We start from the raw sequence: 13,460 nt of genomic DNA, 5'->3' as shown, positions 1-13,460 counted from the left end.
GTTGACTCGTAGATCTCACGTTTCGATGTCTACCAGGGGTCCTTTCTTTAGAGCAGGCCCTCCCAGTTCCCACTTGAAGAGATGCAAGGTTTATGGGGATCGTGGGGAGGGAGGGGGGAGGCAAGCAAAGGTCGTACGATTCTTTATAATTCCCCATCCTTAAACAAGTACGAAAATGAAAAGAGGGATACGGGCCGCAGAAATCACAAGACACCGTCGTTACCGTGCACCGGGCGCTAACGCCAGGGGTAGATGGGTCCTGTTGTGTCGCGTTTCCATCTTCAGAGCTCAATCCGAAGCCTTCAGTCGACGGCGTCGGGTCGTGCGTCCGGACAGCTCGGCATGCGCCGTTCGTCCCTCATTGAAGACTCAAAAGAAGGGAAAGTATCTGTCTTGACCCCACCAGAGCTCTCCTAGCTTCAAAGGACATTTGATTTTGGGGATCATTTGCGATGAGGTAAGGCAACACAAATGAGCAGCCAGCTCCGAGCCTCTGGATAGCTTTGCCTTGAAGAAAACGTCCAGATCCGGCGACGGACTCGGGACGGCGGCGGGAGGAATGCCTCATCCGCGTTAAGTCAAGCTCTAGAGCGTCTGCCACCAGTCCTTCTTAGGACACGGGCTCCGGTGAACAGACGAGGAAGCTGACCAGTGGAATAACTGTGGCTTGCTTTCTCGAAGGAGCGCTAGAACAGATCTATCACCGTTCCGACACGCCACGTCGGAAATGGTGGCCGTGCAAAACATCTCGCGTACGTCTAGCTTGTCGTCTAGCGGCTTTTTACTTGCTGTTTCGCTACTGCCGATCGAACCAGTGGCTAAGCCTCTGAGGACAATCCTTGAAACAAACTGAGTTGCCCTCTGGCTTGAGTGGCATGAGTAATTCCATTAGGTCAGCGGCAGCAAACCTGACTTTGTTAAAAGGATGGTTTTTGCTGTCGGGATACCTCCGACCCATACCCCCTTGGCGAGGGAGATCGGCCCGGGGATGTGTGCCGGGTTATGACCAGGAAGTGCCGCGATGCAACACAGTCATGGCCTCTCAGGCCCCTCTTTGCACATGTTAATCGAATGCCCAGTCGCATCAAGATGCCAAACGACAATATCCGTCACTTGTCAGATTGAAAGTTCGGTAGCTACAACTCTAATGCCATACATGAGGCACTACTGCGAGACACAAAACAGTGTGGCTATGAACAGGAACACGACGGCTTAAATCAACAGCCCAGGGGAACTGAGACAACCTTCACGTCCTTTTCTAGGGCGCCACAAGTGCAAACTTCTCCAGCATTTTAACGCCAGCCTCCTCTTTGACATTAGCAGCTACACACCCTAATTCAGGACGTTGTGAGCATATTTCCCTAGCGATCTTGCTTTCCTGTTCCGGCTTTGATTCAACATGTGAGACATTTACCTCAGACTCCTTATTATTGTTCTTGAAGGAAATCATAGGCTCGAAGGATCAAGTCAAAGGGCTGAATGGTCAATGGCACACTCGCTAGAGCGTCTTGGCTTCCGGCCGGTTCCTCACTGCGGTATCCTCCCGACATGGGTTCGTCGGCAGATTCTTTGCCGTGCGCACAAGCCAGGAAACAAGACATCCAGACGGCTCTTGGGTGAGAGCTGTGGATCTCCTGCTACCAGGATCCAGGTACACGGATGACGGACGGATGACGGGGCTGGTGATAGTTTGTTTGCAGGATGGGTCTGGAAGGGGTCCGGAAATGACCCATTATGTGACAGACTGTGGACCAGATTCACATGCACGGTTGAATGGACAATCCAAGCGTTGTCTTCAGCATCTCACGGTTCTCATCCTGTCGCCTTGTTCAATCGGGAAGAGCAGGGACGATGTGGGTATCCCGTGGAAGCCCAGACAATGTGGAGGAAGGCCTGGTGAACTTTACACCTGCATGCAGCGGGAACTGCTGTTTCTTGGCAGGCTAGCACGCTCTAAGGATCTGCCGTTCCCTACAAACACGTAGCGGGGTTGAAACATTAGGATAGACGTCAATAGACGACAGAACTACCATGGCTACATGCGACAGGGCTATCACTAAGAGCTGTTGAATTGATCAAAGTACGGCCTCTCCGCTTGCGGCGTGATCCTCAACATATGCCGCTTAGTTGTCCCCTCTTCGACCCTGAAGTCTCGCAGCGCAGAGTGCTGAGTGTTCCTGTTGTCGTAGACCACCACCGTGCCCGGCCTCCAATGAACCCGCAAGTGCCAGTCCTGACCTCTTTCGATATGGTTAAACAAGAATCCTAGTAAGGCGGCACTCTCTTCCTGCTTCATACCGACAATTCGTTTTGTGTACAGCCGATTGACGTAGAGAGAAAACTGCTTAGTGACGGGATGGGTTCTCACGACTGGATGGATGGTTTCAATGGGTTCCCGGATGTATCGGTCGCGGTGGTCGTTCACCGAAGCTTGAGAGAAGCCGGAGTGAACAGCCTTCAAGCTGTGAAGTAACGTACGGTAAGTTTCTGAGAGAGCGTAGTAGGCTGCTGTGGTGGAGAGGTAAAGAGTATCCCCTCCAGATGCCGGAGTGCTCAGAGGCAAGAACGTTGTCGTACCCATCCCGTTGCAGTATGCTGTCAGGTTCCAATTCGATGACGTGTGTTCATTGGCAACGGACTTACATCTCATAGCTCATGTCGCTGTGCCACTTCACGCTGGTGACATTGTCTTTGATCTCGTTATCTACAGCACCTGCTCTGCGTTGTCTGTCAATCGTCCATGTCTGCTTTCGTCGTCGCGGTGGACTTACGTGAAGTCGCGGTACACAGGGAGTAGTTCTGGGTAGTCCTTGATCTGACCGCCCATCTGATGGACATGCAGTGAACCGAAATGTCTTCCGTAGGCTTTCTGCTTTTCGGGTCCAATGTCTGCGAAATCTTGGTCTCGGAAAATCACCACGCCACGCTCAGCTGCGAAGAGTGCCAGTTCATCAAGCTGGGCAAAGCTCAGTTGACTAAGTTGGATTCCACGGATTTCAGTGCCGACCGCTGGGGTAACCTCTTCATAGCTGACCCCAGTTGCCCCTAAAAGATTCTCCTTGGTCGGATCAGCCCTCAAACCGACATCGTCATGGTGGAACTCTTCCAATGGAGGCTGAGTTCCGGGTACGAAATGTGGCAGGTGGCTTTCATATTCATACTAGAAGCAATCAGAATTTGCCCATTAATATTTCATGATGGTTGATACCTACGCTCTCCTTGTCGTAGTTGATAGACGTTTCTGCCCGAAGCTGAAACGTTGGACGCTCTTCTGTGACCTTCGTGCTTACTTCTGTCGCCATTTTGGTGGAGTTTATTGGTAATCTGGTAGAAAACGCACTTTAAATACCTCGATTACGCCAGAGTTGTCCAGTCTGATATAGAAATGGCCGGATGCTTATTTCCGTGTTGGAGGTTGTACAAGCTAGCACGCGATCTTGTTGTCCTTGTTGCGACATCATCCTTGGAGATTCGTCATAGCATCTATGCCCTCACATTGGTTGAAGGCACCGTAACATGTCTACATCTTATCTCTCGTGACAATGCTGCCGACGTCAATATCATCAAATTTTCCGGTAAATTATTTGGACATACGGCAGTTCTCCTCTTTTCTAATTGCGAGATTCAAATGCATTGCTTATTGCCGAAGACCCTGGGAAGCATGCACTTGCCGGCATATTTCAAGCCTTTTGTATGGCTTGCATCGGACAGTTTCCGAAATTCTTGCCGCACTGAAGACATAGAATGCATCAGAAGAGGATACAGGATCATCATAATCAGAAGCAATGGCGTGCTTCAAGTAGAAACGGGGTACGCTATAAGGATTGCACATGGCAAGGGATGAAGATTGCCTTCACACTTCAGTCAGCTTAGCAATTTGTTCACTTACCATTAAGAAACATGACCAGTGACGGCAGAAAGCAGAATTTTTGAGGTGTCTACAGGCCCTGAGGTTCAACTCGCATCTAGCGAGGTTGGTAGATGGAGGGTTCTCTCAAACGTCTCAAGAAAGGTCTGGGGGGATGACCCACGAGAGCGTAAATATGTTCGGAAGTTGGACACCTTCCTCTTGTGAGTCGGGCTCTTATTGACTTGATTTTGTTGCAACTGACCTTGAAGACAGCTCTTACGTACTTCTCGGGTATTTCATCAAGTACCTCGATCAGAATAACTACAGCAATGCGTTCGTCAGCGGCATGCAAGAAGAGCTTGATCTTTATGGCAATGAGAGAAACCTCCTAAACACATACTTTAACATTGGTATCATTTTTGGTACTATCCCAGTCCAGATGATTCAGTTAAAATATGTACGTCCGTCGATTTGGATACCGGCGTGTGAACTCGGGTGGTCTGCCTTGACAATGATCATGGCGAGTGCCAAGAATGTGGAGACGGTATGTTCACAGTCTCTGTCGCTCTCAAAGACTTGAAAGTAGAACATTGCTGACCAAGAATCGTTAGCTTTACGCTTTGCGATTTTTCATAGGACTTCTTGAGTCATGTTCCTTCCCAGGTTTCGCTAGCATACTGGGTAGTTGGTACGGCAAGTCTCAACTCGCCAAGCGTATGGCTTTGTTTGAGCAGACAGCTGCGATTGCTGGTATGTTCAGTGGATACCTCCAGGCAGGGCTTCACACTGGCATGAATGGTACAGCTGGGCTGTCTGGCTGGAGGTGGCTCTTCATCATGGATGGTCAGTCATCGGCACAACTCCGAGGCAATGTGGAGCTGGTGTTGATCATTCATAGGAGTCATCTCGATACCGATCGCTTTGTATGGATTCTTTGCGCTTCCTGACTTACCACACAATACCAGGGCTTTCTACCTCCAAAAAGAAGTAAGGGGCCATCTCCTGTATTAAGTTAGTGGAGATCGACGTATAATGCAGGCTGACCATGATCAACAGGACCGTGAATATGGCATGGAGCGCATCAAAGCTATGGGTCGCAAACCACCATCAAAGCTGACTCTGAAGGCCATTAAGGAGATATACACTTCATGGCAGCTTTGGGCTTTCATACTTCCATACCTCATGGTGGCTGAAGCTGGGTCCGGTACCGGGTATTTCAACCTCTTTCTTAAGTGGGAGGGTTATAGCGTCGTCAAGACGAACATCCTCCCGACGATAGGTTTGTCTAACAATTACTGCGATTAGCTTCGACGTGAAGAGTGCTGAGACCTGATGTATTTCCAGGAAACGCCATACAGATAGTCGCAGCGTTTGCTATGGGCTGGCTTTCAGATGCCACGGGTAGTCGAGTACTGACGGTGATGTTCGTACAGGCAATGGTGCTTGTGTCGAACATCATCCTGTCAATATGGAACGTTCCTAAGGCGGCCTTGTTTGCGGCCTTCTACTTGAGCTATACCGGCGGTGCGGCTCAGCCAATTGTCATCAGCTATGGGCACGAGATCACGCAATCCAATGCAAATCTCCGACAACTGCTGGTCGCTACGGGCAATATCTTTACCTACACCTTCAGTGCTTGGATGCCCGGTAAGTCTTATATCATGCGGAGTGCTTTTTGTCTTGCAAGTTTTAATGTTCGGAATGCTAGTGAACTCCTGAAGTTGTGCTATTTCCGACATATGACGCCCCCAAGTACAAGTATGGTTACCAGATACTAATTCTCTTCGGCGGGCTGGCCGTTGCGGGCATGTATCTGCTTGACTTTCTGTACAAACGGGACTTGTTAGTTCGAAATCTTGGAAATGAAACCATAGGAGAAGCATTAACGTTCAAGGAGGAAGCGCAACCCACAGCTTTACGAGGTCGAGCAGCAATCAGATAACGATCATCTCACGTCAGAGAGACGTCGTGACGATAGTTTGAGGCCCAGTCGCAATGATTTTGAGAGCCGATACGGAACCGTCGGACACGTAGAGACATCACTCCGGGCGACGTAAATCGAAAACCGCTCATCGGACTAGTCAGGATCTTCCAAGTTTAGTGATGATCTAGACAAAGAACGGGAGAATTGTCAATGAACTGTGCTCTACCTATGGACGTAGGCATCTAGTTGGTCTGGATGGCAAGTCCAAGAATGCATGCCGGTGAACATTTACCAAACCGCAAAGAAAGTGGCCATGAGCGTTCGACGTAGAAATCACGGCTGGGGGAACTTTTGATAAAAGGTAGAAAACTTCAAGTTATCTACAACTTGGTATACAAGCTTGGGGGCATGTCATAGAAAAGTGCCATAAGCGAGCTATATACTCATGTCTTCCGGCCAGTTCCATGACTTCTTCAAGTGCGCTAGTCTACCTCAAGATGTCAGCTCCCTACTCTAGGTTCCAAGGCGAAAACTGGCAAAGAAGACGGGCCAACTTACATCAATGATACATCCCAGCTGAAGTCATCTGCAGTATTTGATAACAACTCGTAGAGTACATCTTGCTCTTCCCGTATGGTGAAACGGTCGCCCGCCAAGACTATTGCCATGCAGGCCGATCTGTTGATGAGTGAGTGATTATTCAGAAATCCCGAGAGCTCATCAACCTACATATGAGCCGGATTACATGGGCTGATCGAGTCTGCCATGCCGGCAAGAATTTTCACGTCGGTAAAGATCTCATTCTACAACATATACGTAAGCAAAAAAAGAAAAAAAATAGAGAGACAAAGAAAATGCGGCTCCTAGACAGTGAAGACTTGCATTGATCGACCGAGCTGCTTGCTTGGATACTTTAGCCAAGAGTTGAGCATCAGGATTATGTATCGTTAAGAGAATACGGTTGATGTGATAGAACAGAAGCCCCATTACGACAGAATCGTTTAATAGGAATATCTCTGGGAAGAGGCTACCACGTAATGGGGCTTTTACCAAGACCGGCGTGAACGACTCTGGAACTGACCTTATCCACTTCGCAGCGTAAGATACCATCTGGTCATAGGTCTCGCGGGACTTGTTTTCCCCATAGCAGTAGTTGAGTACGTCGACGGTGTGGAGGCACATCCGCCATGCCCAGATATCGTCGTCCGCTGGTCGGAGGGAGCGATCGAAGTCAACATGCTCTATTTCGAGGTCTAGCTTTTCGTTTCGCATGACGGACCGGAAGATTTCGATGCGTATCCAGGCCCACATTGCTGCCTCCAGGAGAGTGCCATGCTCGGGAGTCTTGATGTGCGTGGAAAGGAACCTCCATATCGGGGTTACAGGTGTCTTTTGACACAACGGTGTGACTATTATGAAAGTCAGCGAGACTGAGTGCATGGCATGATGTCACAAATGCTTTGCCAGGTTCTCGAGTTCCATGCAGCCAGGCAATGAAGCCATAGCCTTAGGCAGTGGGAGGACGCACTATAAATATTCTCATAAAGCCTGAGCAGAACGGCGGCAGCAATATGTGCCTCATCGACCTCGGGAACAGCGTCATCCAAGGCAGGCTGTAGAAGCTCCATAGTCATCTCATAGTATCGTTCTGCAGGCTTATCAAAGAAGTTTAGGCTATCGCCCTCATCCTTCGACTTTGCCGACACAGCTAAGACAGCATTGAGCAGCACGGGGCTGAGAGCAGCATGCTGTAGAAGAAGAACCGAGATCCGATTGTGTGGGTCGCCATAGTCGAAGGAGGCCGCGATGAACTCCCTGAAGTGGCGAACTAAATCTGCCTCACGACGGTCTTCTAACGGAAAGTTGGCGGAACTGAAGGATCGACGCGGCTCGGGCAAGCTAGGGTCGTCGCAGTGGCTCCCGCTACCAATTTCGCTGATGGCGCTTCGAGGCACTGGTGAGAAGGACCGCGGCGCATCGTCTGACTCCAAGTGGCCTGACGATGGGCTTCGGAAGGCAGGATGAGGGTGTAGGGCGGGTAGCTTCGTCAAGGGGTACGGCTGGCCTTTCTCGATGGGTAAAGGACTCTGGCCAGTTTCGTTGGCAGCGGCGTCCGAGTTTCGGCTTGGACGATTGGTCGATGACGGCTTGATGAATTCATCTTGTCTTTTCTTGGTCCGTCGCGGTGGTAGTGCTGGTGGACTCGGGGGATAATCTTCGATCGAGATGAAGTCTTCGTCGTCGGAGTCGAATCCATCATTGTGGAGGCTGTTTATATCGGCGGTCTCGTCGATGAAGCGTATCCTCTTCCCCGCCACCCGGCACCACTTTTGCGTATCTGAGAACTCATATTGGGGCTCCCCTCGATTACCATCTGTGTCACTGTAGGTTGGAAGCAGTCAGATGCGTGCCTTTGGGCTGGGGAGACAACTAATAAGAGAGAATAGGGATAAGCAATTCACCTTGGCACGGTAATGTGTCTGAACTTGAGCTTGGTACCGCGGACACAAGCCCTGCCTTTCCGAACACACTGCCCGCAAGGGGCTCCTTTATCGCCTTTATGAATAAGTCAGCTATTGGAACGGAATGCCGTCAATACTCCCACTGTCGAAGGGGGGCGTATCCACCCCCGCACTTACATTTGATATGTCTGGGGAAGGCAATACAAAATCAGGTTAGTGAACTGTCCGGGGCCACGCGGTAGATCGATCCGTTCTCGGTCTCGGGCTGGGAGCGAGGGGTTCTGCGGCAGAGGGAAATGGCAGCCATCCCCGCGGGTTCCGCAAACCTATCCGAGAGGCCGGGGCATTGGCTACCCTTCCTACCAAAGTAAAGAGGGAATGATTTACAGATGAATGACAGCTTGAGTAAATGGTCTCCAGTAACGTACCTTGAGCGACAGCTTTCGCAGCCCGGCCTCCTTACGGTTCCCGGACTGGGCATTTGAGGCAAGAAAACAGCGACTGTCTCTCACTTGCACTGCAAGGCGGTTATTCCTCTTGGGCGGCGGCAAACGGCTCAGGTGGGACGACAGAAGGTGAGCAACATGTTTGTGGGGGAAAGGCGAACAAGAACTGGCGGCTGGTATGGGATGTGGCCAATGTACACACCATTGTAACTCGGACGATTGACCGGGGCCTTTCGCGCAGTTTTTTCCAAGTCTGTCGAACTAAGGAGGGATTTCCGTGCGGGGATAATAATTGGAGACGTGCGGTAAGAACGCCGAATGTCGCCGATGGCGCGTCAAAGTCATCGTGGCCAGATGTTACAATGATAGTCTCGTGCAAACTGCGTGCCGGTAGGCGTCTGGTATTGAATTTGGGTTTGAGCTTATGTAGTCTTTTGGGGTTGATAGACAATCACAATTGAGTTCATAGCAATTCGCGAAGAAGGCGCGATCAAAACCGTAAGCTAAATTTATAAAAGAAATCATGGGTATCCTCATCTAATCTCGTTATTTCCGCCTTACGGGGAGCCTCAAACCCCAATGAAGCTTTAACACCATATCTTTTTGCGAGTAAACTACCTTACGCTGGCTTCTGCTGGGAATCGGCACCTACTTGAGTTGATCATGATCTCATAACTGTCTGGGGTAATGGGAATTCAAAAAGTCTCCGGATTTCTGGACCCAAGTCTAACAACAGACCGTCGCGGAAAGCATTGCTCTATTCGACTAAAAGAGTAAAACTTGAGCGAAACCCCCAAAAGATGATCCACTGACTCGGCCTCTGCCCCGGACCCACTTCCCCGCGCTCGGGATCGCCACGGCGCGCGCGAATTTTGCCTCGTTGGTCGTGAAGGGTAAGGCTTTCCGTTGGCTGACAATTGCTCAGACGAATTGGGGGTCATGATTGGTCTGTTCAGCCAACCTTTCTCGATGTTGTTTGCAACAGCTTCAGCCTCTAGCCATGGCATTTTGCGCTATCAGTTTCCCGAATGCCGCAGAACACCGGTAGGAAGGAAGTTCCAACCGTATTCAGTATCATCGTGAGTATGTCTCGTTCATATAATCACTGTAGATGCTCCATATTCGTGCATGCCAGCGCCTTGGTCGCCTATATAAGATGAGGAGCTCGTGCCTGGTCTGCCAGATGATTCCAGCATGCCAGTCTTCTCTCTTCATCCATCTTGTTGACTCACCTGCATTCATACCCCTTCAAAGACGCTTGAGTAAATTTTCCTGTCTATCCACGAATCACATACACAAAAATGGTCCAGAAACTCAGAATCGCGGCGTCTGGCCTTGGCCGTATGGGCAAGCGTCATGCCATCAACTTCCTGCACCGCACCCCCCGCGCGCAGCTCGTTGCCGCCTTCACACCGGATGAGAATGAGCTTGTTTGGGCACGACAAGAGCTAGAGCCTCACGGAGTCACTCTCTATACCGACTACGACGAGATGCTCACTCACGAGGGCCTCCAAGCCGTCGTCATTGCCACCGTTACCAAGGTGCATGCCGATCAGGCTATCAAGGCCATCAACAAGGATCTTCACGTCCTGTGCGAGAAGCCCATCTCTCTCGACCTCGCCAAGGTCAGTAGCTTCCAACCATCAATCTTGCAGACTCATTGCTTATACTCCGCAGTCCATGGAGGTCGTCACTGCTGCCCAGCACAAGCCTCATCTCAAGGTCATGTGCGGCTTCTCCCGCCGTTTCGACTCATCATACAGGGACGCCTTTGAGAAGATTGAGACGGGCTTGATCGGCAGACCTTCCGTTATCAGATCTCAAACATGTGACAAGCATGATCCCAGTGGCTTCTTTGTCAAGTATGCGGCCCTGAACGGCGGTTGTTTCGTTGACATGAGTGGTTAGTATCTCTCCCGATTATCCAAAAGTGATTGGCTGCCTATACTAATAAACACTACAGTCCATGACATTGACCTGTCATTATGGTTCTTTGGCGAGGACTCCCAAGTCAAGTCAGTGTCAGCATCCGGTATTACAGCTGTTTCTCCTGAGCTGAAGGAGCACGGCGACTGCGATAATGCCGTCGGCATTGTTGAGTTCTGGGGCGGCAAGATCGCCTACTTCTACAACTCGCGTATGATGGCGCACGGACAAGAGGATACCACAGAGCTCATCGGCACCGGCGGCAAGCTCACAGTCAATGGAAACCCCCAAGCCAACTTTGTCAACTACTACGGGCCCCAGGGTATCACCAGGGAAGTCCCCGCCCACTACTACGGTCGGTTCGAGTATGCCTTCGTCCAGGAGGCAAACGAATTCACTGCCGCTGCACTGGACAACACCAAGTTGCCTCTCAAGTTGACCAACGCTGTCAAGGCTGTCCAGATTGGGTCTTACCTGCAAGAGGCGCTGGAGTCAGGCAAGAAGTTGTACTTTCACGAGATTGGTCGGCGCCTTGAGAAGCAGGCGAAGTTGTAGACGATGTTATAGGGGACAGATAGAAAGTTCTCCCTTGCTTAATGAAATAGAAAGTCTTTATTCAGTTGCTGTCTACTGAAGATGCTGTACCAGTCTGCTCACTCCCGTTTAACTGCTTTATACAAACGGGCACGTAGATTCATACGCACAAACTTCGGCATTAAGGTCAACTAAGAGCTAGGATATGATTTATAGATTATGATTCCTTGGCAGGAAGCAGAGATAGCCCGCAGGCTGCATTGACTTTGCCGAAACCTAACGTCTGTCCTAGATATTGGCTGAAAGCTTCTTCTCCGCGGAAAAACGTGATAGAGACAAGCAAGGCCGTGGAGACTTTCGGTTTTATCACTTCCGAGCGTCTGCAAAAAGATGCCCAAAGGCACTGTTGCAACTATCTTGTGACCACTGAGAGTTCAGTTGCTCCTCCAAGTCTTTCGTGCGCCATCCAGTCCGTTGATGTAGTTTGTCGAGTAAATCTAGGCTTTCGCGTTGCTCTTTGGGGTCCGTGAGATATATGCCACCTGTAAATGCGAACACGGACGCACTAGTCAGTCATATGCTCATTCAATACAGGATCAGGCAGGGGCGCTTACAGGCTCTCAATGCATGGGCAGCTGTAAAACTGGCATTGACTACCAGCGGGTTGCTGATCGCGAGACCTAGAAGGAGACGGAAGTTATCCAGAACTGCTTGCTGAGCGGTGTCAGTCTGATTGTACGTTGATGCCAAAGGCTTGGAACTGCCGACTCACCTCTGACTCCCTTCTCCGCCTAAAGGTATCAAGACTCGGTTTGCTTAGATATGGGTTGAAAATGTGCAAGATCATGCGTGCAAGACTGTAATGTTGATATCCCACCACTAAAAGCACAAGTTGTTAGCTTCCACAAGGAAAGAAGGCGAACTTTCGATATTTAGTCTCACCATGAGCAGGATGCGTCATCCATACCGTTGGAAAAGCAGACCCGTTGGCACTGGTATCATGCGGCGGGTCTACCCAGAGAGGATCCGCATGCCAAGGGTTAGAGACGAGCCAGTTTCCGAGCTCCTGGTTGAGTTTATTCCATCGATCGAGGTCTCTGACCATGGTGGGTTGAAAGGCGTAGGCGCAGGCCTGGGCGCACAAAAAGACGGCACGGTTGGCAAGGCACTCGGGATCGGAAACAACGAACGAGCTAGAACCTTTGTAGCTGTCCAAGTTGATGCTCAGAGGCTGGGATTTGACCAGGGCGACCCAATAGTCCTGGCGCAATACGATCCAACTCGCTGCTTCTCCCAGTCCACCTTTACTCGCGAGGCTGAACATGGAGTTGAGAAGTTTGGAACTGCCGGATAAATGAACGCCAAAGTCGGTATCTTCAAAAAGAAAGTCAATTTTCAAAAGACAATCGCAACCAAAGTTGGCAACTCTTACCAGTCATTTCTTCGTATTGTCTCAAGATTACGATCGCCGCCAGAACTTCTTCATTCAGGGCCTCTGTAGAGCTACCCAGGATCGGTATCAAGATTTGCAAGGCGTGGCTGTAGTAGGTAGAAGGTTTGGAGTCATCGGTTCCTTTGATGGAGCAGAGGCTTCGAGATGCCAATGCTATGATCGCGTATGCAAGCAGGGGTGAATGACATGCTCTTTTGGGCACTTCTGTTCCGAAATGTCGACGTTTGTCGCTCACATCTACCTGTACGATTCTGAACATTAGCTCTCGATCACTATGTCTGAGTCCATGTACTTTCAAGACGATCACTTACCCATGTAGAGAGATCATGAATGTAGTGCATGAACAATCTCGCTTTTTCCCTGTCTTCGAATGGTCTTCCGACGCCATGTTGACTCAACGACGGGGAAATTGAGATGGATTGGAAAGAGTCATCCTGGCTGTCTCTGTATCACTGCGTCAACAAAAGCTTGAAACATAACGCAACGCGTCAGACTTACTTTGCGACTATATCTTCATCTAGGCCTCTTTGGCCAGCCCGCCTCGCAACGCTGATGTCTAGGAGCGACGGCAGAGGGCTCTTCCATATCTCGCCAGCCAAATCATGCTCAGACATCCCTCAACATGCCCACGATGCTGTCTTGAGGCAAGTTGATGTCGTCGTGATCGAGCCGAGATGAACCAATGTCATCAAGCTGTACATACTCAGACAGGCGTCCGGACCAAGGATTGTTACAATAGGCCTCGTGGTTACGGATACACGTACGGCTATTCGTAGAGACGTGGACTTCGCGTAGGAAAATGTACGCGGAGTTTGGCGGATTACATTTCCTCTTTCGGGCTAGGATGTGGCGGTGCGGAGAGGGA

General features: G+C 50.2%; 5 protein-coding genes across 5 annotated transcripts; 2 read left to right on the top strand and 3 right to left on the bottom strand.

Annotated features, from left to right (window-relative positions):
• Positions 1 to 2,056: 2,056 nt before the first annotated feature.
• Positions 2,057 to 3,302, bottom strand: CABS01_13163 (uncharacterized protein; the record flags this gene model as incomplete). The annotated part of the gene is made up of 4 exons (XM_060546508.1): positions 2,057 to 2,462; positions 2,644 to 2,718; positions 2,772 to 3,160; positions 3,213 to 3,302. The coding sequence occupies 4 exons, from the start codon at positions 3,300 to 3,302 to the stop codon at positions 2,057 to 2,059; spliced, it is 960 nt and encodes a 319-aa protein (XP_060395129.1).
• A 1,065-nt stretch (positions 3,303 to 4,367) lies between these two features.
• CABS01_13162 (pantothenate transporter) lies at positions 4,368 to 5,907 on the top strand (the record flags this gene model as incomplete). Its single annotated transcript, XM_060546507.1, has 7 exons — positions 4,368 to 4,394; positions 4,462 to 4,693; positions 4,749 to 4,837; positions 4,907 to 5,129; positions 5,195 to 5,497; positions 5,572 to 5,692; positions 5,745 to 5,907. The coding sequence occupies 7 exons, from the start codon at positions 4,368 to 4,370 to the stop codon at positions 5,905 to 5,907; spliced, it is 1,158 nt and encodes a 385-aa protein (XP_060395128.1).
• Positions 5,908 to 6,209: 302 nt separating this feature from the next.
• On the bottom strand, positions 6,210 to 8,543 carry CABS01_13161 (uncharacterized protein; the record flags this gene model as incomplete). The annotated part of the gene is made up of 7 exons (XM_060546506.1): positions 6,210 to 6,261; positions 6,333 to 6,452; positions 6,504 to 6,577; positions 6,882 to 7,183; positions 7,303 to 8,156; positions 8,237 to 8,330; positions 8,459 to 8,543. 7 exons carry the CDS (start codon positions 8,541 to 8,543, stop codon positions 6,210 to 6,212), a joined length of 1,581 nt encoding a protein of 526 aa, XP_060395127.1.
• Positions 8,544 to 9,983: 1,440 nt separating this feature from the next.
• Positions 9,984 to 11,163, top strand: CABS01_13160 (oxidoreductase; the record flags this gene model as incomplete). The annotated part of the gene is made up of 3 exons (XM_060546505.1): positions 9,984 to 10,307; positions 10,360 to 10,585; positions 10,646 to 11,163. The coding sequence occupies 3 exons, from the start codon at positions 9,984 to 9,986 to the stop codon at positions 11,161 to 11,163; spliced, it is 1,068 nt and encodes a 355-aa protein (XP_060395126.1).
• A 345-nt stretch (positions 11,164 to 11,508) lies between these two features.
• Positions 11,509 to 13,209, bottom strand: CABS01_13159 (uncharacterized protein; the record flags this gene model as incomplete). Its single annotated transcript, XM_060546504.1, has 7 exons — positions 11,509 to 11,684; positions 11,757 to 11,856; positions 11,915 to 12,021; positions 12,085 to 12,516; positions 12,575 to 12,836; positions 12,907 to 13,039; positions 13,094 to 13,209. The coding sequence occupies 7 exons, from the start codon at positions 13,207 to 13,209 to the stop codon at positions 11,509 to 11,511; spliced, it is 1,326 nt and encodes a 441-aa protein (XP_060395125.1).
• Positions 13,210 to 13,460: the final 251 nt, after the last annotated feature.

The sequence above is a fragment of the Colletotrichum abscissum genome (assembly GCF_030869225.1).
Source record: "Colletotrichum abscissum strain IMI 504890 chromosome Unknown Scaffold_43.1, whole genome shotgun sequence".
NCBI lineage: Eukaryota > Fungi > Ascomycota > Sordariomycetes > Glomerellales > Glomerellaceae > Colletotrichum > Colletotrichum abscissum.
Note: the sequence above shows the minus strand (reverse complement) of the source record. Positions and strands in the feature narration are given on the sequence as shown.